The sequence below is a fragment of the Aspergillus piperis genome (genome assembly GCF_003184755.1).
Source record: "Aspergillus piperis CBS 112811 unplaced genomic scaffold BO85scaffold_17, whole genome shotgun sequence".
NCBI classification, from domain to species: Eukaryota; Fungi; Ascomycota; class Eurotiomycetes; order Eurotiales; family Aspergillaceae; genus Aspergillus; species Aspergillus piperis.
Genome location: NW_020291607.1, coordinates 743,119 through 767,097, shown reverse-complemented (window position 1 = coordinate 767,097; position 23,979 = coordinate 743,119). Strand labels below are relative to the sequence as shown.

Below are 23,979 nucleotides of genomic sequence, written 5' to 3'. Positions count from 1 at the left end.
TAAAGGTATGTCTACTTGACTTGTTTGATGCCCATCTATGAATTTAACTGAAGTTGCTCATCCCCTTTCGAACCCAGGAATTTACTAGTTAGACTGCGAGATATATACATCTACTACGGACGAGTGTCGAGGAACGGCTTCAGATTTAGAAAATAGTACTAGTAGCTCGAAGAATCACTTCATAGCAGTACTACTAGTATTATTACTACTAATTAAAGTCTATTGGCGAAAGAATTTGTCTCAATTGAGGTTTCTCGGACATATATAAGCCTAGAAGTCATACTAGCATTAATCACCCGTGCCACATCCACCAGTCTAATTGATAGATTGAATATAATGACAATCGGTGCCTGCTATATTCCAATTCGTGCTGATTACATGAAAACACAGTACCTGAGCAGCAAGCCCCTTGCCCAGCTCACCCACAAAGTCGTGTCACGTCGAAGGACCATTAAACCGAGTCGGAGCTTTCCCAGTTGGGGTTCTGTCAGATCATTAGCATCATGGTTTATCATATTACTATCATGGATTATTTACCTTGCGCAAGATGACCAGACCCTCTAGGGTGCTGCTGAGAGGAATGTACTGCTCGTCTTCGAGCTCTGCACGTTCGCCGTAGGCCAGCAGCACCGGCGTGCTCTGTGTTTGCCAACCAGTGATGGTCTTAGGGCGACCCGCCTGGCCAACAACGTCCACGGCCTGACCGACCCGGACATTGACGGTGAGAGGCTGCAGGTCTTCGTCGAGGGTGACAAGGAAGCGTGGGTACATGGCGGTGATGAGGAAGTAGAGGAGGTAGTGGTGTTCGGCGAGGACGAATTGCTTGGCATCGATCATAGACACCAGGACGGTGAGCAGACCTGCGGCTGATACGCGCGAGAGGACCTGGCGATCTGTGTGGAAGGGGTTCAGGGTCATTGTACCCTTGCCCATGTGCAAAAGACCCTGGGCAATGCGGACCATGAACAAAGTGTTCTGGTCGCGGTGGTAGTAACTGGCCAACTGCCTAAGCAGCTGCGCCAGACGGGCGTTCTTGGTACCAGCGCCGCAAAGACCCATGGCGAAAATGGCGTTGATAGCGACATCGTTGTCGGTGTCGTGACTGTACCGGGACAGAGTGTCGTAAACCTTCATCTGAGGGTTGCTGGGTGTGATCAAGCCCATGGCAAGGGGAACAGCCTTGCGGATGTTGCTGGCACCGTAATGCATCAGGTGGCCGAACTGCCGCAAGATCATATCCTGCCCGACCTCCTCACCCATAGCAATGAGCGACAGACCCAGAACAGCATACGATTGAACAAGCTCATCACCCTTGTTCTCCTCAGTCTCGTCGATAATATCATTGCAGATGTGGAGGAGCTCCTGCAGTTTCAGGACGGTGCCAGTACCCGCCCAGGCGCAGACGGAAGCAAGGACCGAGGTCGGTTTAGCCATAGGGTGATCGACTGCCTTCAGGATGTCAAGGATGACGTCGACCTCTTCCTGACGACCGAAGTAAAGGAGCGCCAGACCCAGGGCCATGAAGCGAGTCCACTTATCCTTGAGCTGCTTCTGCCGCTCCTCGTCCATCAATGTGGTGGCAATGGCCTCACTGACCTGGTGATTAGAAGATCCCACAAAGATAAGACCCAGGGATACAGCTGCCATGGCAGACAGCTGCATGTCCAAGGACCCATCCTCGACAATGGGGAGTAGAACCTCAAGCAACTCCTCCTTGTTCGATCCGGCATAAGCCAGACCGAGACCCATGATAGAAGCAACTCTCATGGGCACACTCTTGGCCTCGAGATTGTCGGGGTCGCTGAGGAGAGCCAAAGCAGGGTCGGAGTCTATCCGCACACCCGAGTTGAGGATACCGATAGAAAGCAATGCACCCGCCTTGATCTGATCCTCCGAGGCGTAGGTATACCTGTCGATCTTGTCCAGACCAATCTCGACATCCCTGTGCAGAAGCATGCCCATCGAAGCAGTCGTCGACAGCATGCCGTCATCCTTGGTCTTCCAGACCCAGGGGCCCTTGTCACCCTCCACAAGCATCATCTTATCGTTGCCATATCCAGCGTTGGCGAAGGCGTTGACAAAGGCACTGGCGAGGTTGTGCCTGGCCGAGTCAACATTTGTAAGGCCAGCACCGCGGCTGCTTTCGAGGTGGGTCTTGTAAATGTCTTCCGGCATCTGGGGATCAAGGATGTTGAGCTCTTTTCCAAGAGACTTGAAGTGCTTTGGAATGGAGGTGTTGTTCAAGCTGTCCATGAAGGACTGGTCTTCCTCTTCCTCAGGAAGGTCAAGCCATATTTGTTGCCGGGAAACAAGGAACGCCATCTGCTTCTTGAGCGACCTATCCTCAGTGGCATTAATATCGCTCTTAATGAGGTCAATGTCGTTCAGACGGATAGCAAGAACAACGGCCTTGGTGAGCTCCTTGTAGCGGACATAGATCTCATGGGCGGTACGAAGGAATTGCTGGTCTTCGGGGTATGTGAGAAGGTTGACCATGCTGACCATGTACAAGCAGACCCTTCCGTATGTGTTTTCGTCCAGAAAGCGCGGGATCTCCTCGATGATCTCGAGCTCACTGAGAAGGTCGACAGCATCGGCTTCGGCGTTGTGGCTCAGGAAGTAGGGAACAAGAGACAGCGACAGATCGATCAAGTCCTGTACATCCTTCTCAGCGTTAAGCCGGTTTTGGTACTCTTGCCCAATCTCCAGCGCCAGGTGTCTGATGTATTCGTGGCCCCAGGAACCGAGGTCTTCGGACTTGGTGAGAAGGCGGTACTTCAGGGTTTCGAGCTTCTCCTCATCTCCGTAGGTCATGCCAAGAACCGAGAGCATATCGGCGAGCGAGTCCTAGAGATACATACTTGGTTAGGTTGATAGGATGGTCTGCATGACGGGCAACGAACCTTAACCGGGCCGGCCGCCCACTTCTCATAGAGCTCCGTGAGCTCATCGTAATGCGGTCTTAGAAATTTCAAGGGCTTGGGAACAGCAGTCATAGAAGATGTCGAGGTCTTGATGAAGTTCTTAATCGCGTCCAAGGCAGGGGCGTACAACGAGGTATCGGGCTCCTAGATGGCAGGTTGAGAGTTAACGTCATCGCTCGGGACCCCAACAGAACAGCTTCATCCCCGTACCTTTAACCTCTCCACGAGCATTTCCAGCTCATTCTTCAGCTGCTGATCCTCTTCACTGAGTTCTTCTGTAATATCCATCGTGTTAGCACCTCAATCAGAGCACGGCGTTAGTGATGTCAGGTGCGGCGTCGGGAGGTCCGCGGCCTGGCTCGATCTCGACATATCCACCTACCCTCCTTCGACTCGTCCTCCTTCTGCTTGCCATCAGCTTGTGGCTTCTCATCAGCCGCTGTCTTCTTTCCTCCAGACAACTCCTTGATATCGTCAACCTTGCCCTTGCCCTTGTCGGCGGGAGCTGACCGCTCGCCGTCTTGCGCCATCTCTGACGGTTATATGGCGAGTAGTCGGGGTGTGTTCGGGAACGCGGATAGACGGGAAATTTAGAAAACGCGAGTGATGAGGGTGAGAGTGGGAGCTTTGATGCGATAAGCCTCCTCACTCTAGGCGATGAAGTTGGGATTGGGTTATAAGCTTGTTGATGGGAAACAGAGAGAGCTCGCTCTTCGTCGCCGCTCGGGCGTTGCGCTCCTGTGGAGCTCCCACCGCTTATGTAAGACAGCGCCCGCCAAGAGATTAACTAACTACTACAATTTCAGCCTTAAGGCATCGATTGGAATGTTCTACCAATGTACTGACAAAAATCTCACTTGATTGTTGAACGAATTACACGGGGTATGAGCCGCAGCAGCTTTTTATAGCCCCAGACCATGCATCATTACATACAGCGAATATCATCTGCCCAGACAAAATAAGCCCCCTGAACCCGTTTGGCTGCTGAGGCTTCCATCGGCACATCCCCCATGGCGAGTGCGGAACCATTCCCTGTACTCATTGAGGTCCCGGCTATAAGCATAGCCAGAGAGCTTCTCACCGCTGTAGGACAACAATGGCAAGTGATCAATGCTAGGCAGCTTGAAGGAAAATCGTTCAAGAAGCGGCATTACTGTTGAGGCTCGACTAAGTGGCTTTTCAACAACTCCGAGCCCTTCCGCAGGACCTGGTGTAAGCGGCTTGGAGGGGTCTGTTATCGCTTCTGGTGACGGTTCGGTGAGCTGAGGTGAATCATCCTCAACAAACTCTTCGGGAACATGATATAGTTCGTTGTGCACCGTAGCAAGGGTAAAACTCCCCTTGGCAGGAAATGTCGGGTAAAGCAGGTAATAGCCTCTGCCTCGGATAAACTCAAGGAGGTACTCCATCACGGCTGGGTATTTCTTCGATATGAGCTTCTCCTGGGGTGATTGCTGGCCCATACTTTCCTGAACCATGAACCGGTTTGATAAGAACTCGTGAAATTCGGCCCACTTATCGCCGAAATATAGAGCTGCATTACTGTTGGGGGCCTGCCAAAGAAATAAAGGCAATAACTCCCCATCGCCCGGACTGGAGACCTGGTTGCTGTCAGCTTCTGGTGGTTCGAATGGTTTGCCGTCAGTCAAAAGAGAAGACGGAAGCTCAAGCGAGATGCCAATAAGCTTGCTAGACAGCTGTTTGGTGCGGGAATGCTTGTATTTTAGCATGGTATACATCAAATAATGATAAAATGATGGGGCTAGCTCCGTCTGTGGAGAAAGCACAAGCACGTGGGACACAGCCGGGTCCCTAGGATAGAAGGCCTCAACAGACTTCAAGGAGGCTTCGGCGGAGTTCATGTCATGTGGCTGGATTCGACGGCGGAGAGTGACCTTTCCAGAAGAATGAGGAGGCCATTTTATCGACTTAATGTAGCGAAGTAGCTCTGGGTCTACTTGAGGGGGCAATTCAATCGTCAAGCTAGGTGTCCCGCCAAGATAGTCCGCATTTTGCAACGTCCGGAGCAACCTGATCAGGGAACCAGACGACTCAGAAGGAGCATGAACAAGAAATTCAACTTGAACGCTATTCCAGGCTGTGTAAAAAGAATTAGCACGGAGTTAGACATTGACCGACAAATCTCGAAGGTTACCTTGAAGGGCGCCACTGTCCAGGGTTGACATCCACATGAGATCCCTTGCTGCGCTAGGGAGAGAGACATGGGGAACACCTGATTCATCTGCCCAACCTTGCACGCCGCGCCAGAAGAAAAGTTCTTCCATCTGCTCGCCTTGTGTCAGGATTACTTGCGGAAGGAGGTAGGAGCGGACATAAGTGAGACCCGCCGCCACCGCTCTCTCCATACGGGCATCTGTTGACCATTGTGCATAGTCTGGCCTAGCATCTGCAGTGCAAATAAATGAGTATTTTGAGGAAGACTATGGTGGGTTGATAGGAGCAAAACGTACCATGCCAGTTGACTGGACAATTCGCATTATCTATACCATTGACACGCTGAATGCCTTCGACTGACACGTCGTCTCTTCCCAGCAGCACCATGTGTACCTCGTTAAGCTTCCTCCCTGCCATCTGACAGGCAAGAGGAAGGAGATCCGACACGCTTTCCAAGCTTGCAGCAGCAAAGACAATGGAGTGACTAGTTGGCTTCTGATAGCGGGAGACTTGTCCCTGAAACCGATGTAGTGACTTAGCCAAATAGTAGAAGTTGATCTTTCCATTGTAATAGAGTTCATCACTGGGCTTTGCGTCGGCTTCATTTCTCTCGGGAGGGCCTTGCGGAGGAGCGCCCGATAGTGGAGGTTGAAGCTCCTGCTGCTCCTGCTGCTCCTGCTGCTGCGATTGTTGTTGCAGGTGCTCTTGCTGGAATCGAAGTGCGGCCTGTCGCGCTTGAGCCAATGCAGGGTTGAACCGCTCCGGAGCAGGAGCAAGATCAGTTGGCATGTTTTTGAAGAACAGATAAAGTAAATACAGTGCCACAATGCCTAACATGAATCGTCGCGGCCGTGGTGGTTTCCATTGCTTTGAGCGCCATGGTTGGCTATGGGCTGTCCGAGACCGATGGTCATCGTCCTTCTTCCCAAGCTCCTCATCTGCCAAAAATGGCCGTTTGGAGGGCCACATTATTCAAACATAAGAATAGCTGCTCCGTTGGAGCTGGCGCGACAGATGTAAGCATTGAAGAGAGGGCGGAAGAGCAATGAATGGATGGTATGGAATCTTGAAAGGGGCCACGCGGTGGAGGTTCGACGGTTGCGGGATGACCGCGGCGACTAATCAGCCATGGACTCTCCGCAGCTTATCCCCGATTTATTCAGCCATTCATTCGGTCGGTCTTTCTCCACCGCCTCCAGTCAACATCCACTGCTTCTAGAAGCCTGCCAGGTCAATACATCTGACTGGCGTCGAGCTATAGCTGATTTCTTCAGGGCTGACAGCTTCTTTGTCACCATCAGTATCCTGTGCTTTCTCAGTGGTTGGAACATTGCTTCATACCAACACCGCGGCTCAGATTAGTTCATATAGTCGCGCACAATACCAGGAAAGCAACATTTTGTGCTGATTCAGTTGTTCCATTCCTCTCAAACCATGGACCCCCAGATGGACCTGGACCATACAGAGTCCCGAGGCACGAAAAGATCTGCCGAGGACAATGAGGAGCCACAGAGACCAAAAAGGATCAGAGTCAGTTCTCATTTCCAGTCGTATCTTCGCTTAGATATTAACGTTACGTAGGCCTTAGACCCCGATGTTGTAAACAAAATTGCAGCTGGGGAGATTATCGTGGCCCCTATGCATGCGCTGAAAGAGCTAATCGAGAACGCTGTTGATGCTGGATCGACCTCGATCGAGATTCTGGTGAAAGACGGTGGATTGAAGCTCCTTCAGATTACTGACAATGGTCATGGCATCGACGTAAGTGGAGCAAGCATGATTCTTTAGCGATAAAGTGGCTGATTGTGAGAGACAGAGAGACGACCTTCCTATCCTGTGTGAAAGATTCACAACCTCCAAGCTTAAGCAGTTTGAGGACCTTTCATCCATAGGCACGTACGGTTTCCGAGGCGAGGCTTTGGCAAGTATCAGCCATATTGCCCATCTCACCGTGACCACAAAAACTGCCGGATCCAGCTGCGCATGGAGAGCACACTACAGCGATGGGAAGCTTGTGCCCCCTAAACCTGGACAAAGTGCTGCGCCCAAAGCCACCGCAGGACGCGGCGGCACGCAAATAACTGTGAGTGAGATACTACTTCATCTTTAAATGTACAACAGCTCATCTGAATCCCAGGTAGAGGACCTGTTCTACAATGTCCCGACAAGACGTCGGGCTTTCCGATCAGCAAGTGAAGAATATGCCAAAATCCTCGATGTAGTCGGCCGATACTCCGTCCATTGCTCAGGTGTGGCCTTCTCCTGCCGCAAGCATGGTGATTCAGGCGTCAGCGTCTCCACTCCAGCAGCAGCGAATACAATAGATCGAATTCGTCAAATCCACGGCAGCGCAGTTGCCAACGAACTTGTCGAATTCAATGTCGAAGATGACAAGTTGGGCTTTCGCTCATCTGGCTTTGCCACGAACGCGAACTACCATGTCAAGAGAACTACCATACTCCTTTTCATCAATCACCGCTCGGTCGAATCCACAGCCATCAAGCGAGCAGTCGAACAAACATACTCCAGCTTCCTCCCCAAAGGAGGACACCCATTTGCCTACATCGACCTCGAAATTGAACCACAGCGTGTCGACGTCAACGTACATCCAACCAAGCGCGAAGTGAATTTCCTCAACGAAGACGAAATCATCGAATGCATCTGCAACGAGATCCGCTCCAAACTGGCCCAAGTCGACTCAAGCCGGACCTTCTTAACCCAAACCCTCCTCCCAGGTGTAACAACAATGGAGCCCGCAAACCGCGACGCCGAAGGCAGCACAGACATTGTACCCAAAACCCCATCCACGACCAAAAAGCCATACGAGCACAATCTCGTTCGCACCGACTCCAAAGTCCGCAAAATCACCTCTATGCTCACCCCAGCCACACCTCACACGCCCAGAGCCTCCCAAGCAGACACCACCACCACCACCATCCTCGACGAAGGCCTCCAATACGAAACCACCTCCCGCGAACCCCACCGCATCAGCTTCACATCCGTGAAGAACCTCCGCGCCTCCGTCCGCAACGCCATGCACAACACCCTAACCGAGACCATCGCCTCCCACACCTACGTCGGGCTCGTCGACGAACGCCGCCGAATCGCAGCCATCCAATCCGGCGTCAAACTCTACCTAATCGACTACGGCATGTTCTGCACCGAATTTTTCTACCAAATCGGCCTTACAGACTTCGCCAACTTCGGCGTCATCAAGCTCTCCCCACCACCCAAACTCATCGACCTCCTCCGCATCGCCGCAGACACCGAACGCACCCAATCGTCCCAAGAATCAACAGCAGCAGAAGAAGAAGCCAACGAAATCTTCACCAACGCCCCGGACCTCGTCGCCGAAACCCTCATCGACCGCCGCGAAATGCTAAACGAGTACTTCTCCCTCGAAATCTCACCAGACGGGGACCTCCTTTCCATCCCCTTACTCCTGAAAGGCTACCTCCCCAGCCTAGGCAAACTGCCCCGATTTCTCCTCAGACTAGGTCCCTACGTTGACTGGACAAGCGAGGAGGAATGCTTCCGCACGTTCCTGCGAGAGCTTGCGGCTTTCTATACTCCTGAGCAGTTGCCCCCGCCTCCGAATGTGCAGAAGAGTAATGATGCAGGAGCAGAAGGGGAAGTGGAGACGGAAGATGAGTTCATCACGCAGAGACGGGCGCAGATGGCGCGGATGCTGGAACATGTGGTATTCCCGGCTTTGAGGGCGCGGATGGTTGCTACGACGCGGCTGCTGAAGGGGGTGGTCGAGGTGGCGGATTTGAAGGGGTTGTATAGGGTTTTTGAGCGGTGTTGATTTAGCTGGATATTTGTGTTCTGGTATCTATTTCATGGTTGTGAGTGCGTGTATTCATGCATGTGTGATAATAACGAAACTACTACATCTGGCTCTTATGTTGAAGGATGTGGTAAAGGGTTGTATCCGGAACAACATGGTTATTACTGTATAGTTCTGAAACTTAGTAACTTCGTTCAGTGGTACAGATACGAACCTTACCAGGGCAGCGATACGAGTTACTATTCATAGCCATACAGTGTACTGTGAAAGTAGAGCTAAGTATGTGTTCAGGAATTAGACTTCGAAATGGCATTGAACATAGACGACGGCGCGTCTGAGCTGCATAAATATACCAGGATCAAACCCAACATCAATGGCAGTAAGCAGGTGGACCCTTTAACGATAGACATCATGCCGATTCCTAGGCCAAGCCACAATAACGCCGTCCTTGGAGAAATCCCACACATACACACAACACATAACATATATTTGGATGCGTAATCAAACATCTCAGTGCCATTAGATTAAGTCCCTCGAACGCCCAAAATCAAGAACTGCGAAGAAAGAAAGTAGATCATTTAGCTGTTGTTCGTGCCCTCATGTCAAACATATCGGTCATCATCATATCTGTTGTCTTTTGTTGCAGGAGACGCGGACTGTCTCCGTATAGAGGATACCTGGCGGAATGTGGCGTGTGGAGCACAGCTCCCAGGGTCACACTTCTGCAGGTTTCCTGCATGATTGAAGTCGCTTTCACTGTCTAGAATACGGTTTGTTCATCAATGCGATCTCGCGAGCCACGGTAGCCCATTCTAGTTCCCGTCTTGCAGGCTTGTTTCGCTTCTGTAATTGTAACTCCTCCCATTTAAGAAGCTCGTATCTAAAGTATACCGTTAGCTAACAGCGTCCAGGATTATGCTTAGCAGGTGTAGAGCTGGGACTTACACAAATCGTAGATGAGGCTGGATGATTACGTTAAGCCTTCGTGCTCGGACAAAACAGCTGGGGCAAACGTTAGTGTAAGTCGCATGTAATATGATCCAGTGGACCTACTATGCCCTAGGGAACGATAGGCCTAATGATGCCATCACCTCGGCAATACAGATGGTCGCTGAACGTGAGACACCCACGCGACAATGCACCAAGGTGGCCATTCCATCCTGCTTTCCTTGTCCTAAGTGACCAGTCCTGATAAGCATTCGTTCTATCGGTGCCAGCAGCATATCAACTTACGAATGAATTCTAGACAGCGATCGAACGCCCGTGTCAACGGATCAATCCCATTGTCCTGAACATCAGTGATGTGCAGAATGATCTTCTCGTCCGCCTTAGCAGAGTCGTTATTCCACGTCACGGTTTCGCCTATGCTGAGGATGCGCTTGATGCCTAACGCGGAAAGCATCTCCGGATTGTTGGCGTGGGACAGGTTGCCCAGGTACATGTACGGCAGAATGCGACTTGGAAGGGAACCATCGCAATATCTGAACCAAGCAGGATCGGGAAGGCTCCTGATCTTGTGTGATCGAGTTGCAGGGCTTTCCTGCAATAGTCGTGCTTGTACACCGCTCATGAAGGTAATATCAGAAGGGTAGGCGAAGAAATTTCGCTTCTTCTCACAGTGCAGTCTGAGCCAAGCATTCGGAGCCGAAATGCCCTCTGCAAACATCAAATAAGCTATCGCTAGCAGTGAGCTTTCAGTGTAGCCGTCCGGACAATGGATGAGGATTTTGCGGGCTGTCTTGGTGAGGGGGATCATTGGGATATCTCCATCCGCATCAGCCTTCTGGTCTGGCTCATCCGGGTTGGCCAGGTAATAGATCCAGCGGACCGTGTTCACTAGATCATCGATCTCTCTGGTTTCACCTGAGGGCAAAAGGATCGAACCGGATGAGGGAAACTCCAACTTCTGTGGACCTTCCTCGAGTTGCTTATTGAGATTCGCCAGGAAGCGAGGGCCAGGAATACTTGCGAGCTCGCTGGCCTCGATCAAGAGGTCGAAGTTCTCGGTAGGTGGAGGCCCGCAAGATCCAGGCCGTAATAGGTAATCGGGTGTAGGGCCAAGCCAGACATTCGTTGAAATTTCGGAGGCTTTGGACATCTCACACATCTCCAACCGTTCCCACTGGACTAGTAACATGTTAGAATGACAACCAGCGAGCATCCTATATGTCACTTACAGAAGTCCACGACCTGTCCCGTAAGCTGGCCACTGGAATTGATAGCCACCAAGTGCGGCGCTCTCTTCTCAACCTCAGAGAAGGGACCTAGTGATCGATTAGCTCGCAGTTTCCCGTAAGTAGGACCCATGTTACTCACAATCAAGAACAAAGGTGTTATAAGCAGGAAAGTTACGGTCAGGGTCGTTCTTGATTCGCCAATTATGCTGTGCCGTTGCCATTCGCCTTGCAATATCCAGAATCTGTTGCTGGGTTGCACTATTCTCACCGTAGACGATAATGTCAGATAAGGGTGCCAACTTTGCGGTCTGTATCTGGAAGTTGCGCACTGAGAAGCCTTCCCGAGGGTCAACCGCGAGGAATTCCACTCCTGACGGGGCCAGAACCTCCTCTGGAGCTACCGCACCCTTGATCCTGCAGGAGGATAAATTACCGCCGACTTTGACAATGGTGATCCCCCGCCAGCACCTCGGAGTCCGACGAAGAGAACGTTTTCCCTTCGTAAAGAATCCCAGTTGCAAGTGATTATCTGGGTGAAGCCCGTGCAGCCATGGAAACATCGATTCCGGATTTGGCAGTGGTTGGGCGGCCCAATGCTCCAAAGAAGCGGACAGGGTTTTGAGGTCAATTGTATACACCGTAGGTGAATTGGTCAGTCGCCGGGATTTATCAGGTGGATATAAGAGCGATGAGGTCTGTTCGTTTGAGCTGTCTTTGGCAGCTGGAGATGGTGCATGAGCATTAATTGGAGAGGGACCCGTGGGGCAAACAGGTATATGCTTGTTTGGGATGGGAGACGAAGTTCTGTTCAGACTCAATGCGGGAGTCAAGCCGGTCGGGGGAGGTGTTGAGTGTCGCAGCGTCTGCTGCTGCACCACAACTGTCGCCATGATTTAGAAGAAGCAATTCCGCCCTCTATACTCCGTGTGCCGCCTGCGATGTACTAGTATATCCCTTGAAACGGAATTTATCCAATATCTTGACAGTGCAAACGAGGCCAATCAATAACGCATTCCTTATTTTCGAGACCCTGTAGGATACCACGCGCGGATTCGGTCGCTGAAGAGCGATTCTTCTCTGTAATTAGAATAGAATTAGCATCTGTAGTTCAGAATCGAGGCTCAACAACGCGTCTTGTGTGTTTCCGCATAGGAAGGGGGGCGCGGTGGGGTGTGGGGAGCCGATGACATACAAAATACACCAGCAAGACACTAAACTTTAGATGATCTAATTCCAGTGAAAATATGTCTGGGAACCAAGAAACAGGAATAGATGAGATGTATGAATTTGCAAGTCATGAGAAGAGACAGCCGGTGATAAGATACATGGCAGCGTAGATCGTTAAATGAGAGGGGGAGTCAATTAAATTGGGAACTGGGAGGAGAAGGTTTACCCACAGCAGATAGCAAGCTAAGATACGCCCAACCCCACAGTGATAAAGGGAACCAGAAACACAAGCACCCCAAGGCGATCCAGAAACGATCAGGATGTGGGGGAAAAGAGTGGGAGAGTGGAAAGTGTAAATGAAGATGAAGTCAGCGAAAGATAAGGGTAGGAGATAAGGTGAAGTTATGTAATAACCCAACAGAAGTGAAGGATGAGGGAGTAAGGGAGGAATGAAGGGGGGGAGAGACGACTTCTTGAAGAGTAGAAGAGGTGGAAGGGGAAGAGGAAGACTAGAAATTGAAAAGAAGAAAGAAGGAGGAGGAGACGGAGAGGAGGAGGAGGAGGAGGAGGAGGAGGGGAAAAGGGAAGGTTGTAGTACAAGAAGACTACCACTACTACTAACTAATTAGCCAGGGAGAGGAATCCCAATAGTTTACTCACTGCAGGTCAAGACCATCCATCCAGTATGGGGGTGGGGAGGGGCTTAAGGAAACGCGCGGTGGGCCTCCGTCACTAGTGGCCACTTAGTCCCGCCGTAGCGCCGCGGCTTCTCTGCGATGGGGCTGCCCCGTCTGGTTTCCATCTTCCTTCTCACACCCCCCAAAAAAAGAAAAAAAAAAAGAAATTCAAATCATCCATCCATTACTGCAGTATCCAATGCATCGATCTCCAATCTATCCCAATTGATTGTAATGGTCCTTGCTGCCACTTCACTCCCACTGAACACAGATTCTCGTTCTCATCTGCTTTCCATCTCATGCAAGTCCCTCCCGATCATCTAGTGTGGTAGATAGCAGGAACCTTGGCCCGACCTTGTCGTCACCGTCGGCCATCCTTGATTTCGGGCAGAAGGTCCCCACATCCGGCCTGTCCAAGATGTGTGTTAAGATGATAGATAATACAACTTCCCCGTTTGCGGCCAATGATTCCACCCTCCCCCTTCTCCTTCCACACACCCCCGGCGCTCAGGCAAGTCTCACTAGTTACTACAGCCCAGAATTATGCTGTGCGCTGCTACACAATAGGCTGGGCTGCTTCAATACTCTTGGGTCGTCTCAGAATCCCAACCCCCACACCTCCCCGGGAGTCTTGACGCCAACACCTCTAGTGTAACGCCCAATAGGGCCTTGAAGCAGTGGTCTTCCGGCTGGGGACCGCAGATACGGCGACACAAGGCAAGGTGCGGCACCTGCTCTGCCGAATGAGAGGTCGTTGGTCGACAGCAGTGGCAGGTCCGTCAAACTCAGTCTGACTGGTCCGGCTTTATGATTGGCATCCACGCACGTACCGTACCCTCCTTGCCCATTGATCTCTTTGACAACGGTTGCTGACAGGGACCCGTGGTTCTTGTCAAGTCATGCGTCTGCCCACCCCCATCTCCAACTTATCACCCAACCACAGTCTGGGTGCGGACTCATCTGGACGACATGACATCTACATTACCGACCCATTAATTGCTGTTTGTCCTAGTGCAGATGTACCCCTGGGTATATGCGTGACCATCATGGTATGCATGTCCTTTCTTTTGACTTTTCTCCAAAATTTAATGCTGTTTGCCTTTTTCTGCCCCTTTGTTCTAGTCGACGGACCTCATTGCTTCTTTGGTCTATTACTGTACCCCTCGATTGCCCATGTACATTCTTCTGTCTCGTGGGGGACCTGCATGTAGTATACGTTGTAATCATGTAGCGCACTCACCCTGGTTCTACAAAGTGCAGCTCACAGCTATGCAGAGCCACATGCCTAAGATTAGGCACGCGACAAGGAGAGGGGTCTGTGGACAAGCATGGTCCTATAAGCCGTGAAATTAAGTATCTTGAGGCCGATCCAACGTTGACCGGATAAAGTAAGGCTTTCCATGGTGTCGCCTGGACCTTCTGGGTGGGTAAACAGTAATAATCCACCCGATCACAGTATCACGATTTTCTTCTGCTCTTCCATTGATATGGCTTCTACGGTATCACTTGCTGTAGATCGGGCATCGGTCACCCACAGTTAGTCCTCCCGACCGTGTTGCGTTGGCTGTAACCAACCCGAACCAAGTGTCAAACCAGTGAGTGCACGGGCGTGTACATCTCGTCCCCACTTCGGCTTTTCCCTAGAAGCCAAGCTTAAACCGGGTATCTCTCCGCAGAACTCAGCCCCTCTTCCCACCCAAAACCGCTCCTCGCTCCTTCTGCCTACTCCACCACCCGTTCACTCGGCGTTACTTGACTCCTCTACCACGTGCCTCTCGCCTTGCTGGCCTTGGAAAGCGGCCCGATCTTCACACATGCAACCTGCCTGCATTGTGAGGCAGTCAGTCGTTGAGGGGTCAGACAGAATGTGCAGTCCCGAATACAGGGCCAGGCTCCGAGAGTCAGACAAGTCGTGCCACCTTGCTCTCAAACGATCTCGTGGCGAGGTTGATAGACTGCCAACTGGCGATTAACACCAGCCGGCCAATACAGCTTCCTCGGGTCAAGGCTGGACACTCCGTCCATCTATGCTTCGGCCTTGTCTCTGAGCTCCTTTGCAAGTCTCAGCAAGTAGAAACGAGCCATGTCAGGCGGGAGGCCATCAAAAGACTTTGCCATCTTCTGAAGATCGGTCCTCGCTTTCTCATAGGCTTGCAAATCACGGTTCCCGTAGACATCCCGTCCAGCTGCATATCCTTTCGATAGATTGCGAAAGAAAACATTCACGGCCACACTGACCTGGCCAGTCGGAGATGCAGTGTGTAACCACAACGGGGGAATGAACAGGATGTCGCCACGACGCATAATTGCTTCATGTGGCGTCGTGTGTGGCACCGAAGCAATTGAACCGTCTACTGAATTCTGAAATATGTTAAGGGTGGAGCTTGATGCCCCAGCAGGGACCTGGAGGTATTGAACATCACTAGGTGGGAAGAGGATAAGTCTCTTCTCGCCACGGATCTGACACAAAACATTTGCCATGACCTGGACATAGTCAGTGCCTCACTTCTGCAGGTATCTGTTCACATGCACACTCACATCGTAGTGCAGCCACAGGGTGACTGGTCCAGAGATCCTGAGTGGAGAACTGTGTTCGTTCTCAACAACCATAGCAAAAGGCTCCGGGAGTCTGAAATCGTCCTTGAGATTGGGAAAATCTACGGCTAATTTGGCAGGTTGTTTGGTTGGCTCTTCAGTGGAGATACTTCTAAGATATTGACGACCACCCGCGTGCACTTCATCCAGGAAGGCGCCGAACTCCTTGGTTGTGTAGGAGAAATTCTTCGTTTGGAAACTCATATGGTCGGACTGAGCGTCATGCACGACAACCTATCGAGAGGCTCTTAGCCAGATTTCTCAGGGCAAGCAGGGTCGGTGGCTTCTACCTTGCGGTCCCTGCCAACAGCATCCGCGAGATACTCCTTTGTCCAACGCTCGGTGCACGGACCAAGGTCGGAACCTTCGATGATTACTGGTTTCCCTTCCACAAGTATCTGTTGGAATTGCGCGGCAGTTTCAACCTTAACACGAGGAATCGATGTGACATCCTTGGTGCTTTGTTGGTCCACATTGGATGGCTCCACTGACGGCTCCTCAGCTTTCAACGGTTGCGCAATCTCAGAGACCCGACCCCACTCGTTCTCAAGAGCTGTGTCAATGTTCTTTAGAAGCCAGGTGCCTTCCGTCCAAAAGGTCCCAAAAGAGAAACAAACTGCACCACCGCCCAGCAGCAAAACCTCGTCCGCGTCGATGGCATGAGCCGCATGGCCGACCAGTAAAGGTCTTGGCCCACCAAAGTTTAGCCCAAGCCCTATTGCAGACAGTATGTTACCAGACTGCGATGCAGAGTCGCCAGTAAGGCACTCGACAATCGCTTTCGTATTCAGTAGCATGATTTCCTTTCCATAGGGCACAATCTGTCGAGGGATGATACCACCAATAAGAAGCAACCCCCGGGAGGAGCAACTGAGGGTGGCGCCGAAGCGGCTGAGATATTCAAAGATGGGTGAAGCTTTCTGCAACTTTTCTGTGCCATCGTGCAACTCCACATAGTACGATCCGTCACTGCGCTGGTGCAACTTCCATGTCCAGAAATCTTCCACGATAGTGCCATCCGCTCCAATTCCTCCGAAGAGGAATCCAGACGTACTGTCTATGCTTGCCAGGCATGCCCCGAACCTAGCATTTGGGCTTCCATTGACCGTTTCAACGGGTTGCCACCCGTCCTCTTTGCTCCATAGCAACCAGGTGTCCAGCGTCGTGCCATTGCTCGTCTTTCCTCCGTAGACCAAGACATAATCTGAGCTCAAGCTCACTTTGATCGCACTATGTCTGAACCGCTCGATTGGGAGGTTATGTGTCGGACGCCACTGGGTCCCCTGTCTTAGCCAACAATCCTGAAGACCAGCAGCGGGTGAAGCCCGGCCACCAACAAGTAAACAATCGCCACCAGATAGCTGTGTTACGGTGTGACACATCCTGGCTGGGATGTCGCGGGAAGGTACAGGCAGGGTAGGACCGGTGACGTCGCTTGTGTTCGCGTACAGATCCGTCGTTGCTAGTCGCGTCTGCCGTCCCAGCCCGGCATGGTAACCGACCGAGTTTGTGCCATCTGGAACAAGCGCTCCGAACCTGCGTTGGCCACCTCCCGCCGGGTACTTTGCAAGAAGCGCGTACTGGTTGGATGCGTCGGCTTCCTGTTCGGCCTGCGTGGGCTTTGCTGCGCTGCGATCTATTTCTCCTTGTGATGTAGAGGCGACAAGAAGGAAGTAATGGGAAGCAAAAAGTGCGAATTCTTCCCATTCATCGAACGGTTCCACAGCATCCAAGGAGGATCGCAGCGAACGGGTCACAAATCCGTCATCCGACCATAGATCCCACAGACTTCTGGCATTGGCTTGCTGCCATCCGGCGTTCCTGAACCGCTGTTCTTGCTCGTTAAGTGAAGGGTATTCATGAATCGAGTACAGCGGTGCTCCGAGCTTCTTGAAGTGTTTCATCATGGTCGAGGCGAAAGGATGATCGGGTCCGTCGGGGAAGAACTGCTCAAGAATACAGAACTTGGCATCTATGAGGGTTGACGTTAGTTTGCATGCAATCAGCCACAGAGCTGCACGGAATAGACACCGTACCGTTGTTCAACTTTGACGCCCACTCGACAACCGCATTGGCAGACTTGACATCCATATAAGTCAAGGAAACCTCAGCTAGGAAGAGGACTGAGCACTCAGCGGGCAGGACCTCGGCTCTGAGCACATCGTCCAACTTTTTGAGATTTTTGAGATCGCATCCAATGCCTAGGTATTTTGCGCTGCGTATTTGCACGGCGCTTTCGTCGGATAGGAACTCTACATCCTGGAGAACCTGTGTGATTTCATCGGTCCTTTTGATGGCGGTCTTCTTATTGATCATGAGCTTCTCATAATCGATATCGACGAATTGCGTATCTCTACACAGGGATGGATCTTCACTGAGGAGAATGAACGGTAGGGGATCACTACGATAACCCATCTTAGCATACGATCCAGGTACCAATAGGTTCTGCAACCAAGCGGTTGCTTCCGGTTTGCTACGACTCACAATCCACACCCCAAGTTCAGGACAAACTTGGGCTTTCCCGTAGGCTCTCTCATGAATTGTCGCACCGACTCTGCCATCGCATGCATACGAAGCCAGTATCCTCGATTGATCAACGGCGACCGCCGCTGGGGCTTTTTGACGAAATACCGGAAGAAGTGGGGCTTGGGATAGTAGAGCATTTCGACGCTGCGTTTAGATACGATACTACTGTTATTGGTCTAGGACCGTTAGATGTAGCACAGGCAATCGAGAGAGATGTAGGCGCTGGGGGTGGTCTGTGTCTGCGCCAGGCGCATAGTGGGACTCCGTCATAGTATGCAATTGCGACTTACCCCCATAACCAGATCGGCCTCCTTCTCAGCTTTCGTGCTGGCTGTAGCCATGGCCGGCTTTTTCGTAGCTGCCTTGACAGGGCCGGCTTCCTTTTTTGCCGTCATGGTGGAATTGACGTTGTGCGGGGTTAATCTTAGGAGAGGGAAGAAATAAAGTGGAAATTTGCGAAAAGAAAGGCGGAAATGTCGATCAAGATGTGGCCCAAGCGTCAGGTGCTTCGCTTGCCGCGCCTGACGCAGACCGCGGCAAAGGAGAGGAACTGTTGTTCTTCCCCCGGATACCTCCGCTACCAACCAACCAAGTCGGCGTCACCTCGCGGTTGTGGAGGCGCTCGGAGTATATAAACGGCGAACCGTTACTCGAGTGACAGTTGCGCAAGCGAGAGATGCAAATCAAGGCCCATCAACAGTGACGGAACCGGCTCTAACCAGGGATCTGCTAACCCCTCCATACCCGACACTAAAGCGTGTTACTTCTCCAGACGACGTGATATCACCAAAGCTCATCTCGGATCTCTCGGTTTATTCATCACACAGCATACTGTGCTGTCATATATCGGTCTAATAGGAAAGCAGAGTGCAGTGAGGTGTGGTCGATCCCGGTGATCGACAAAGCAACGATGTCGATGAACTTCGTGACGTTTAACCAGGACTATAGCTATCTAGCTGTGGGTAAGGCTCTTCCTGCCCCAAACTCCTCCCTCCTACACTCATGAACCATGTCTTGACACCTGTCAGCGACTTCCAAGGGGTTTCGCATCTTCACCACGGACCCTTTCGCAAAAAGCTATGAGACGAAAGAAGGGAACATAGCTATTATTGAGATGCTATTCTCGACGTCCCTGGTTGCGCTGATCCTATCACCACGTCGCCTTCAAATAACTAATACCAAGGTTCGTAGGAAATCCTTCGCGCATGATGTTAGATTCTTCTTTTTCAAAAATCGCATGATCTCTCCCTGTATTCTGCTGCGCGATTCACGAGGCGCAAATGGTTAACGCTTTTTCTCACATCTGCAACATATAGCGCCAATCGACGATATGCGAATTGACTTTCCCCACGACCGTGCTGGCCGTGAAGCTGAACCGGAAACGGCTTGTCATTGTGCTGGAGGACCAGATATACCTCTATGATATCCAGACGATGAAGCTCCTGTATACCATCGAGACCTCTCCCAACCCCAACGGTAAGGCTGCGACTACCTTTATGGATGTGCTCGATTGTCTAACTGTTGGCAGCACTCTGTGCCCTCTCCCCATCCTCGGATAACTGCTATCTCGCATACCCTCTTCCGCAAAAGGCGCCGCCCTCTACGTTTCAACCTCCAGCTCACGCTCCTCCGGGAACGACACATGTGACACCTACAAGTGGCGAGGTCTTGATCTTTGATACTCTGAAGCTGGAAGCGATCAATGTCATTGAAGCGCATCGGTCCCCGCTGGCGTGCATCACGTTGAATAGCGACGGAACGCTTATAGCCACGGCGTCGGACAAAGGAACGATCATACGGGTATTCTCTGTCCCCGACGGGCGCAAGCTTTACCAGTTCCGACGAGGGTCGATACCATCCAGAATCTACAGCATGTCTTTTAACACCACCTCGACTCTGCTTTGTGTATCCTCTTCCACGGAAACGATCCACCTCTTCAAATTAAGCCTTCAATCACAGTCGCCAGACGCTACACCATCCTCTCCACTTACGGCCGCTGATCGAAGGTCTAGCCAAAGCTCACTGGGACAATTATCCGACGCCGATGATAGAGGTGGAGACATGGCCGCATCCGAGCTTGCGTCCAGGAAACACAATGGAACTCTGATGGGCATGATCCGGCGCACCTCACAAAACGTTGGGAGCACATTTGCTGCCAAGGTTGGAGGCTACCTCCCCAAGGGAGTCAGCGAGATGTGGGAGCCCGCCCGAGACTTTGCCTGGATCAAACTGCCGAAATCCAACCAAGGGCCTGGAGCAAATGGGAACAATGGTCCGTTGCGCAGTGTGGTCGCCATGAGCGCCAACACTCCCCAGGTGATGGTGGTGACTAGCGACGGCAACTTCTATGTATTCAACATCGATCTCTCGAAGGGTGGTGAGGGGACGTTGACTAAACAATACTCGTGAGTGTGCTTTACCTACAGGCATGTTAGAACTGATATTGACTGATAAGCAGTGTGCTCGACACAAATGACCGCCTGGGATACTCCGTGATGGACTATTAATCTCGCCATGATACCACTCGTTACGTCTACTGCTGCTACAAGTCGATCGTTACAGCGCCCGTTGCATTCTGTTTTGATTTGAGCGTTCATATACTTCTAATAGGGCCAGTATACGCCTTCCTATTTGTTCTTATTCTATCGTTTTAGCCTTCTCGAGGCGCTACTCCTATCCGCCTTGCATGAATACTATCATGTGATGACTGACTTCTTCTTGTATTAATACTCTTGCCATGTAATTCCATATGTCTTAGACCTGGGTATCTTTGTGACGGAGGTCGGTTCTGCATCGAGTGTCACGCATCGCTGATATTCGAGCGCTGTTCGCTTGTGATCCTCGCCGGCCTTCTCTTCCTCATCAACAATTTAGCCCCTTGATCTGTGAAACAATTCTCATTGACATGGAGTGTTTGAGGACGACCTCGCGCCCTCTGATCAGCGGAGAAGTCGAACTCGAAGTCATACAACAACCGCGCCATGATCAGCTTGATCTCGGCGACGGCGAATTGGCGGCCAGCGCAAGCCTGGTTCCCATAGCCAAAGGCCAAGTTGTCGGGATGGGTCATGCCGGCCTTATGCCGGTCACGCTGGTCCGGGTGGGCCATGCGTTTTCGGTAGCTACGCATGGGATCGAATGCCTGTGGGTCTGAGTAGACTGCCGGGTCCATCGAGTGCTCGTAGTTGGCGAAGGCGAGCCGTGAACCCTTGGGAATGAGGGTGCCATCTCTTAGTGTGATATCTTCATAGGCTAGTCTTTGAGGGTTGACTTTATGCTGTAATGTTAGACAAAGGGGATTATTGGGAATCCGTTCCCCTTCCTCAGGAGAAACGTAAGGGGAAATGGGAAGAGAAGGAAAGGAGAGGTTGGGGGTGAAGAACTCACGGAGAAGAACAGGACTATGCCTCTGGCTTTCTACGAAGAAACTATCCAACTTGTCCAAGCGAGTACACCACTCTTTAGCACTGATCGGAGGGTTTTCCTGCCCGGGGGGTCCACCCAGATCCTCAGCAATCGCCAGAACCTCTGCCCGAAGCTCAGCGAACCACTCGGGATAAGTGCAGAGGTCATACAGCATGTTGGAAACATTGGAGGCAGTGGTGTGGATACTGGCCAGAGTCAGGACGCACTGACGAGCGCCCATCTCATCCACCGCGACCTCACTGGGAGTACCATGATCCAGCATCCAGTTCAGTAAAGTGTCTTCTTCGTCCACTGCTTCTCCGCGCAGTCGCTTCTCCTGGGCCAAACGGTGCCGCTGTGTGAGCTCGCCCACGATTTGGCGGCCAGTCTTCAGCTGCCGGAAGGTGCGATAGCGGGCGGGCACCAGCCGCGCAACGATTCCGTACAGCCAGGGCGGGAACATCTTGATAGTGAAGGCAGTGGTGAATAGGTCGACGGAGAAGTCGATGGAGATGCGCAGCCAGTCCGGGTCGCGGCAGGTCGGGGCTCCCATGAAGACTTTGGCTGTCATGCGGGCCACGAGCATGCGCAGGTGATGTTCAATGGAAACCAAAGTCCATTCTATTCAATTTTAAGCGGAAGTGGTCATTAGCCCATGAGGAGAATGTCAAACAAGTTTATGGTCTATGACTGACCATCAGTATGCGGCAGATCGCGCTCCCACCCATACACCAATTCCTCCTTGGCCTTATCCACATAATTATACAGGTCAGGAATGAGCTTCTTCTTGAGAACGTCGAGGTGGAGGTTGGAGTGGTAGAGGAATTGCATTGAGGTGTACTCCGGGGCTAGATTCTATAGTACCTCGTCCACCCTCATTAGCAAAAGCCAAGATTGTTCTTCTCTACTTCTTTCTCTATCCTTTCGAGAGCAGGGGGTAAAGGGGGAGCGCGCTACAATAGAGCAAAAACGAGTAGACTGACCCCAGTCTGAGCCCCTTTGCTACTGAGCTTGGAGGGAGAAATCAGTCGAACCTCCTCAAGATACCTCATTGGTAGGACCAGGAAATCCACGTCCCAACGCCGGAGGACGAATGGGTTTCCTCTCATCTGCGGATCCCAGGGTCGTGAGAAATGGAAGACATTATATATAGTGTCAGATTTTCGTACCGTAGTGTAGGCATTATGAATGATATGTCGAGCACCCAGGATGAAGCGGCCCTGCAGGAGAAAAGTCGGCTCGAAAATGGAACGATAGCCAAATATTGGAGCATTGGGAATCTGCTTAGAGCGGATGAAAGAAGGAGTAAAGAGGACGAAGAGGAGGATGAGAATGGCAGCTACAAGTGTTCCACGCATTCCGGGGATGTTGATAGTGGCCTCATAGTCGCGAAGAGGAAAGAACCCCGGGAAATGGAAGGAGAAGAGACTACCCATCTTGTAAATGATGGTTCCTAAGTAACCGCGCATAAAAAGAAGACAAAGAAGATAAGCGTAAAAGGAGGGAAGAAACAATCTCACTGAATGTCGATTTCTCCCAATATCTCGAAATTGGAACTCTCTCTCTTCACCTACAGTCAGCTCATAGCAGCCGTAGGAAATATGAGCCCCACGTTAAGTCTAGCGGTAGCTTGCATTGGCGAAGCGCATGATGATTTTGGCATTGACATTATTACTAGTACGTGCCTCTCCCCCCCCCGGCCCACCTACTTCAGGGCTAGATTGCGATCAGGTGCTAAAATAGTGGTCATATATTACTCTAGCTGTTCTGTATAGTACGGCACACCTAGAAAATTCTTAATTCAATTCCTACCTGCCTTCTCTACCTGCCTGCCTAGTACTAGATTATCAAGATTGAACTGGTATCCCTACCTATCGGTATCCATACAGAGATTCAGGAGAACACAGCAGTTAACTAGTAGGCTAGTAAGTACTGGCTATATCATTCATAATCTTCTTGCAGTATTCTAGTATCCTAGTATATTTCGAATATTTGTGATTCTTACTATACACAAAAAATACAGGCAGAGGCAAGGTAATAGTGAAAAACGTATTATTTACTAGAGAGTCAAGTAGCCGCGCGTAGCTCTCTGCCTCGCTTCTACTAGAGGTCTGATATAGCAAACAAGATTGAGGGATTTGATGTGATTCTTCTCCTAGTATGCAGGGGAAACCTGATTTGGACTCATTACCCAAACAAGATCGAGACCAATGTTACCGGAGTTCATGACAAGGTGGGCGGGGGGTGCAATCGAGGGATTTGTAACTCCAATGCCACTATCAGCCGCCAAACTGTGCGCCAAAAAAAAAAAAAAAAAGAAAGAAGCGTGTGACAGGAGCGGGCGGGTGGGCAGCCGGGTCAATCAGGACGGGCCTGGACGTTTGTCCTCTTGGGCCCCCATCCCTCCGCCTCCCGCTGATCTTGAGATTATGGAAACTTGCCCACCAACAAGATAGGGCTATTGGTTGGTTGGGGGGGGCAGGGGCAAACAGTGGTCCATATAATGAACGAGCATAATTCGCTGTTGTACTCGGACTATCACT

At 51.3% G+C, this 23,979-nt stretch overlaps 9 protein-coding genes across 9 annotated transcripts; 3 read left to right on the top strand and 6 right to left on the bottom strand.

Annotated features, from left to right (window-relative positions):
* Window positions 1-222: 222 nt before the first annotated feature.
* BO85DRAFT_452012 (proteasome regulatory particle base subunit RPN1) lies at window positions 223-3,627 on the bottom strand. The gene is made up of 5 exons (XM_025660725.1): window positions 3,307-3,627; window positions 3,135-3,199; window positions 2,904-3,068; window positions 538-2,847; window positions 223-484 (listed from the first exon to the last, which is right to left on the bottom strand). The coding sequence occupies exons 1-5, from the start codon at window positions 3,452-3,454 to the stop codon at window positions 452-454; spliced, it is 2,721 nt and encodes a 906-aa protein (XP_025513033.1). The 5' UTR covers window positions 3,455-3,627; the 3' UTR covers window positions 223-451.
* A 137-nt stretch (window positions 3,628-3,764) lies between these two features.
* BO85DRAFT_426732 (uncharacterized protein) lies at window positions 3,765-6,189 on the bottom strand. Its single transcript, XM_025658131.1, has 3 exons — window positions 5,396-6,189; window positions 5,080-5,331; window positions 3,765-5,022 (listed from the first exon to the last, which is right to left on the bottom strand). The coding sequence occupies exons 1-3, from the start codon at window positions 6,066-6,068 to the stop codon at window positions 3,866-3,868; spliced, it is 2,082 nt and encodes a 693-aa protein (XP_025513032.1). The 5' UTR covers window positions 6,069-6,189; the 3' UTR covers window positions 3,765-3,865.
* A 344-nt stretch (window positions 6,190-6,533) lies between these two features.
* On the top strand, window positions 6,534-8,907 carry BO85DRAFT_426729 (mismatch repair ATPase MLH1; the record flags this gene model as incomplete). The annotated part of the gene is made up of 4 exons (XM_025658130.1): window positions 6,534-6,629; window positions 6,681-6,860; window positions 6,916-7,182; window positions 7,237-8,907. The coding sequence occupies 4 exons, from the start codon at window positions 6,534-6,536 to the stop codon at window positions 8,905-8,907; spliced, it is 2,214 nt and encodes a 737-aa protein (XP_025513031.1).
* Window positions 8,908-9,642: 735 nt separating this feature from the next.
* On the bottom strand, window positions 9,643-11,956 carry pps1 (tyrosine/serine/threonine protein phosphatase PPS1; the record flags this gene model as incomplete). The annotated part of the gene is made up of 6 exons (XM_025658792.1): window positions 9,643-9,769; window positions 9,835-9,891; window positions 9,943-10,093; window positions 10,123-11,016; window positions 11,067-11,153; window positions 11,206-11,956. The coding sequence occupies 6 exons, from the start codon at window positions 11,954-11,956 to the stop codon at window positions 9,643-9,645; spliced, it is 2,067 nt and encodes a 688-aa protein (XP_025513030.1).
* A 1,826-nt stretch (window positions 11,957-13,782) lies between these two features.
* On the top strand, window positions 13,783-14,232 carry BO85DRAFT_452009 (uncharacterized protein). The gene has a single exon (XM_025660724.1). The coding sequence runs from the start codon at window positions 13,810-13,812 to the stop codon at window positions 14,119-14,121; it is 312 nt and encodes a 103-aa protein (XP_025513029.1). The 5' UTR covers window positions 13,783-13,809; the 3' UTR covers window positions 14,122-14,232.
* A 703-nt stretch (window positions 14,233-14,935) lies between these two features.
* On the bottom strand, window positions 14,936-18,426 carry BO85DRAFT_490754 (tRNA methyltransferase PPM2; the record flags this gene model as incomplete). The annotated part of the gene is made up of 6 exons (XM_025663672.1): window positions 14,936-15,394; window positions 15,449-15,739; window positions 15,796-17,477; window positions 17,542-17,906; window positions 17,990-18,207; window positions 18,322-18,426. The coding sequence occupies 6 exons, from the start codon at window positions 18,424-18,426 to the stop codon at window positions 14,936-14,938; spliced, it is 3,120 nt and encodes a 1,039-aa protein (XP_025513028.1).
* Window positions 18,427-18,804: 378 nt separating this feature from the next.
* On the top strand, window positions 18,805-20,737 carry BO85DRAFT_93047 (phosphoinositide binding protein ATG18). Its single transcript, XM_025665796.1, has 5 exons — window positions 18,805-18,993; window positions 19,060-19,214; window positions 19,348-19,507; window positions 19,560-20,436; window positions 20,490-20,737. Exons 1-5 carry the CDS (start codon window positions 18,942-18,944, stop codon window positions 20,536-20,538), a joined length of 1,293 nt encoding a protein of 430 aa, XP_025513027.1. The 5' UTR covers window positions 18,805-18,941; the 3' UTR covers window positions 20,539-20,737.
* BO85DRAFT_452007 (cytochrome P450) lies at window positions 20,419-22,292 on the bottom strand. Its single transcript, XM_025660723.1, has 4 exons — window positions 22,132-22,292; window positions 21,419-22,057; window positions 20,490-21,301; window positions 20,419-20,436 (listed from the first exon to the last, which is right to left on the bottom strand). Exons 1-3 carry the CDS (start codon window positions 22,265-22,267, stop codon window positions 20,832-20,834), a joined length of 1,245 nt encoding a protein of 414 aa, XP_025513026.1. The 5' UTR covers window positions 22,268-22,292; the 3' UTR covers window positions 20,419-20,436; window positions 20,490-20,831.
* On the bottom strand, window positions 22,135-23,122 carry BO85DRAFT_452006 (uncharacterized protein). Its single transcript, XM_025660722.1, has 2 exons — window positions 22,606-23,122; window positions 22,135-22,545 (listed from the first exon to the last, which is right to left on the bottom strand). Exons 1-2 carry the CDS (start codon window positions 22,870-22,872, stop codon window positions 22,390-22,392), a joined length of 423 nt encoding a protein of 140 aa, XP_025513025.1. The 5' UTR covers window positions 22,873-23,122; the 3' UTR covers window positions 22,135-22,389.
* Window positions 23,123-23,979: the final 857 nt, after the last annotated feature.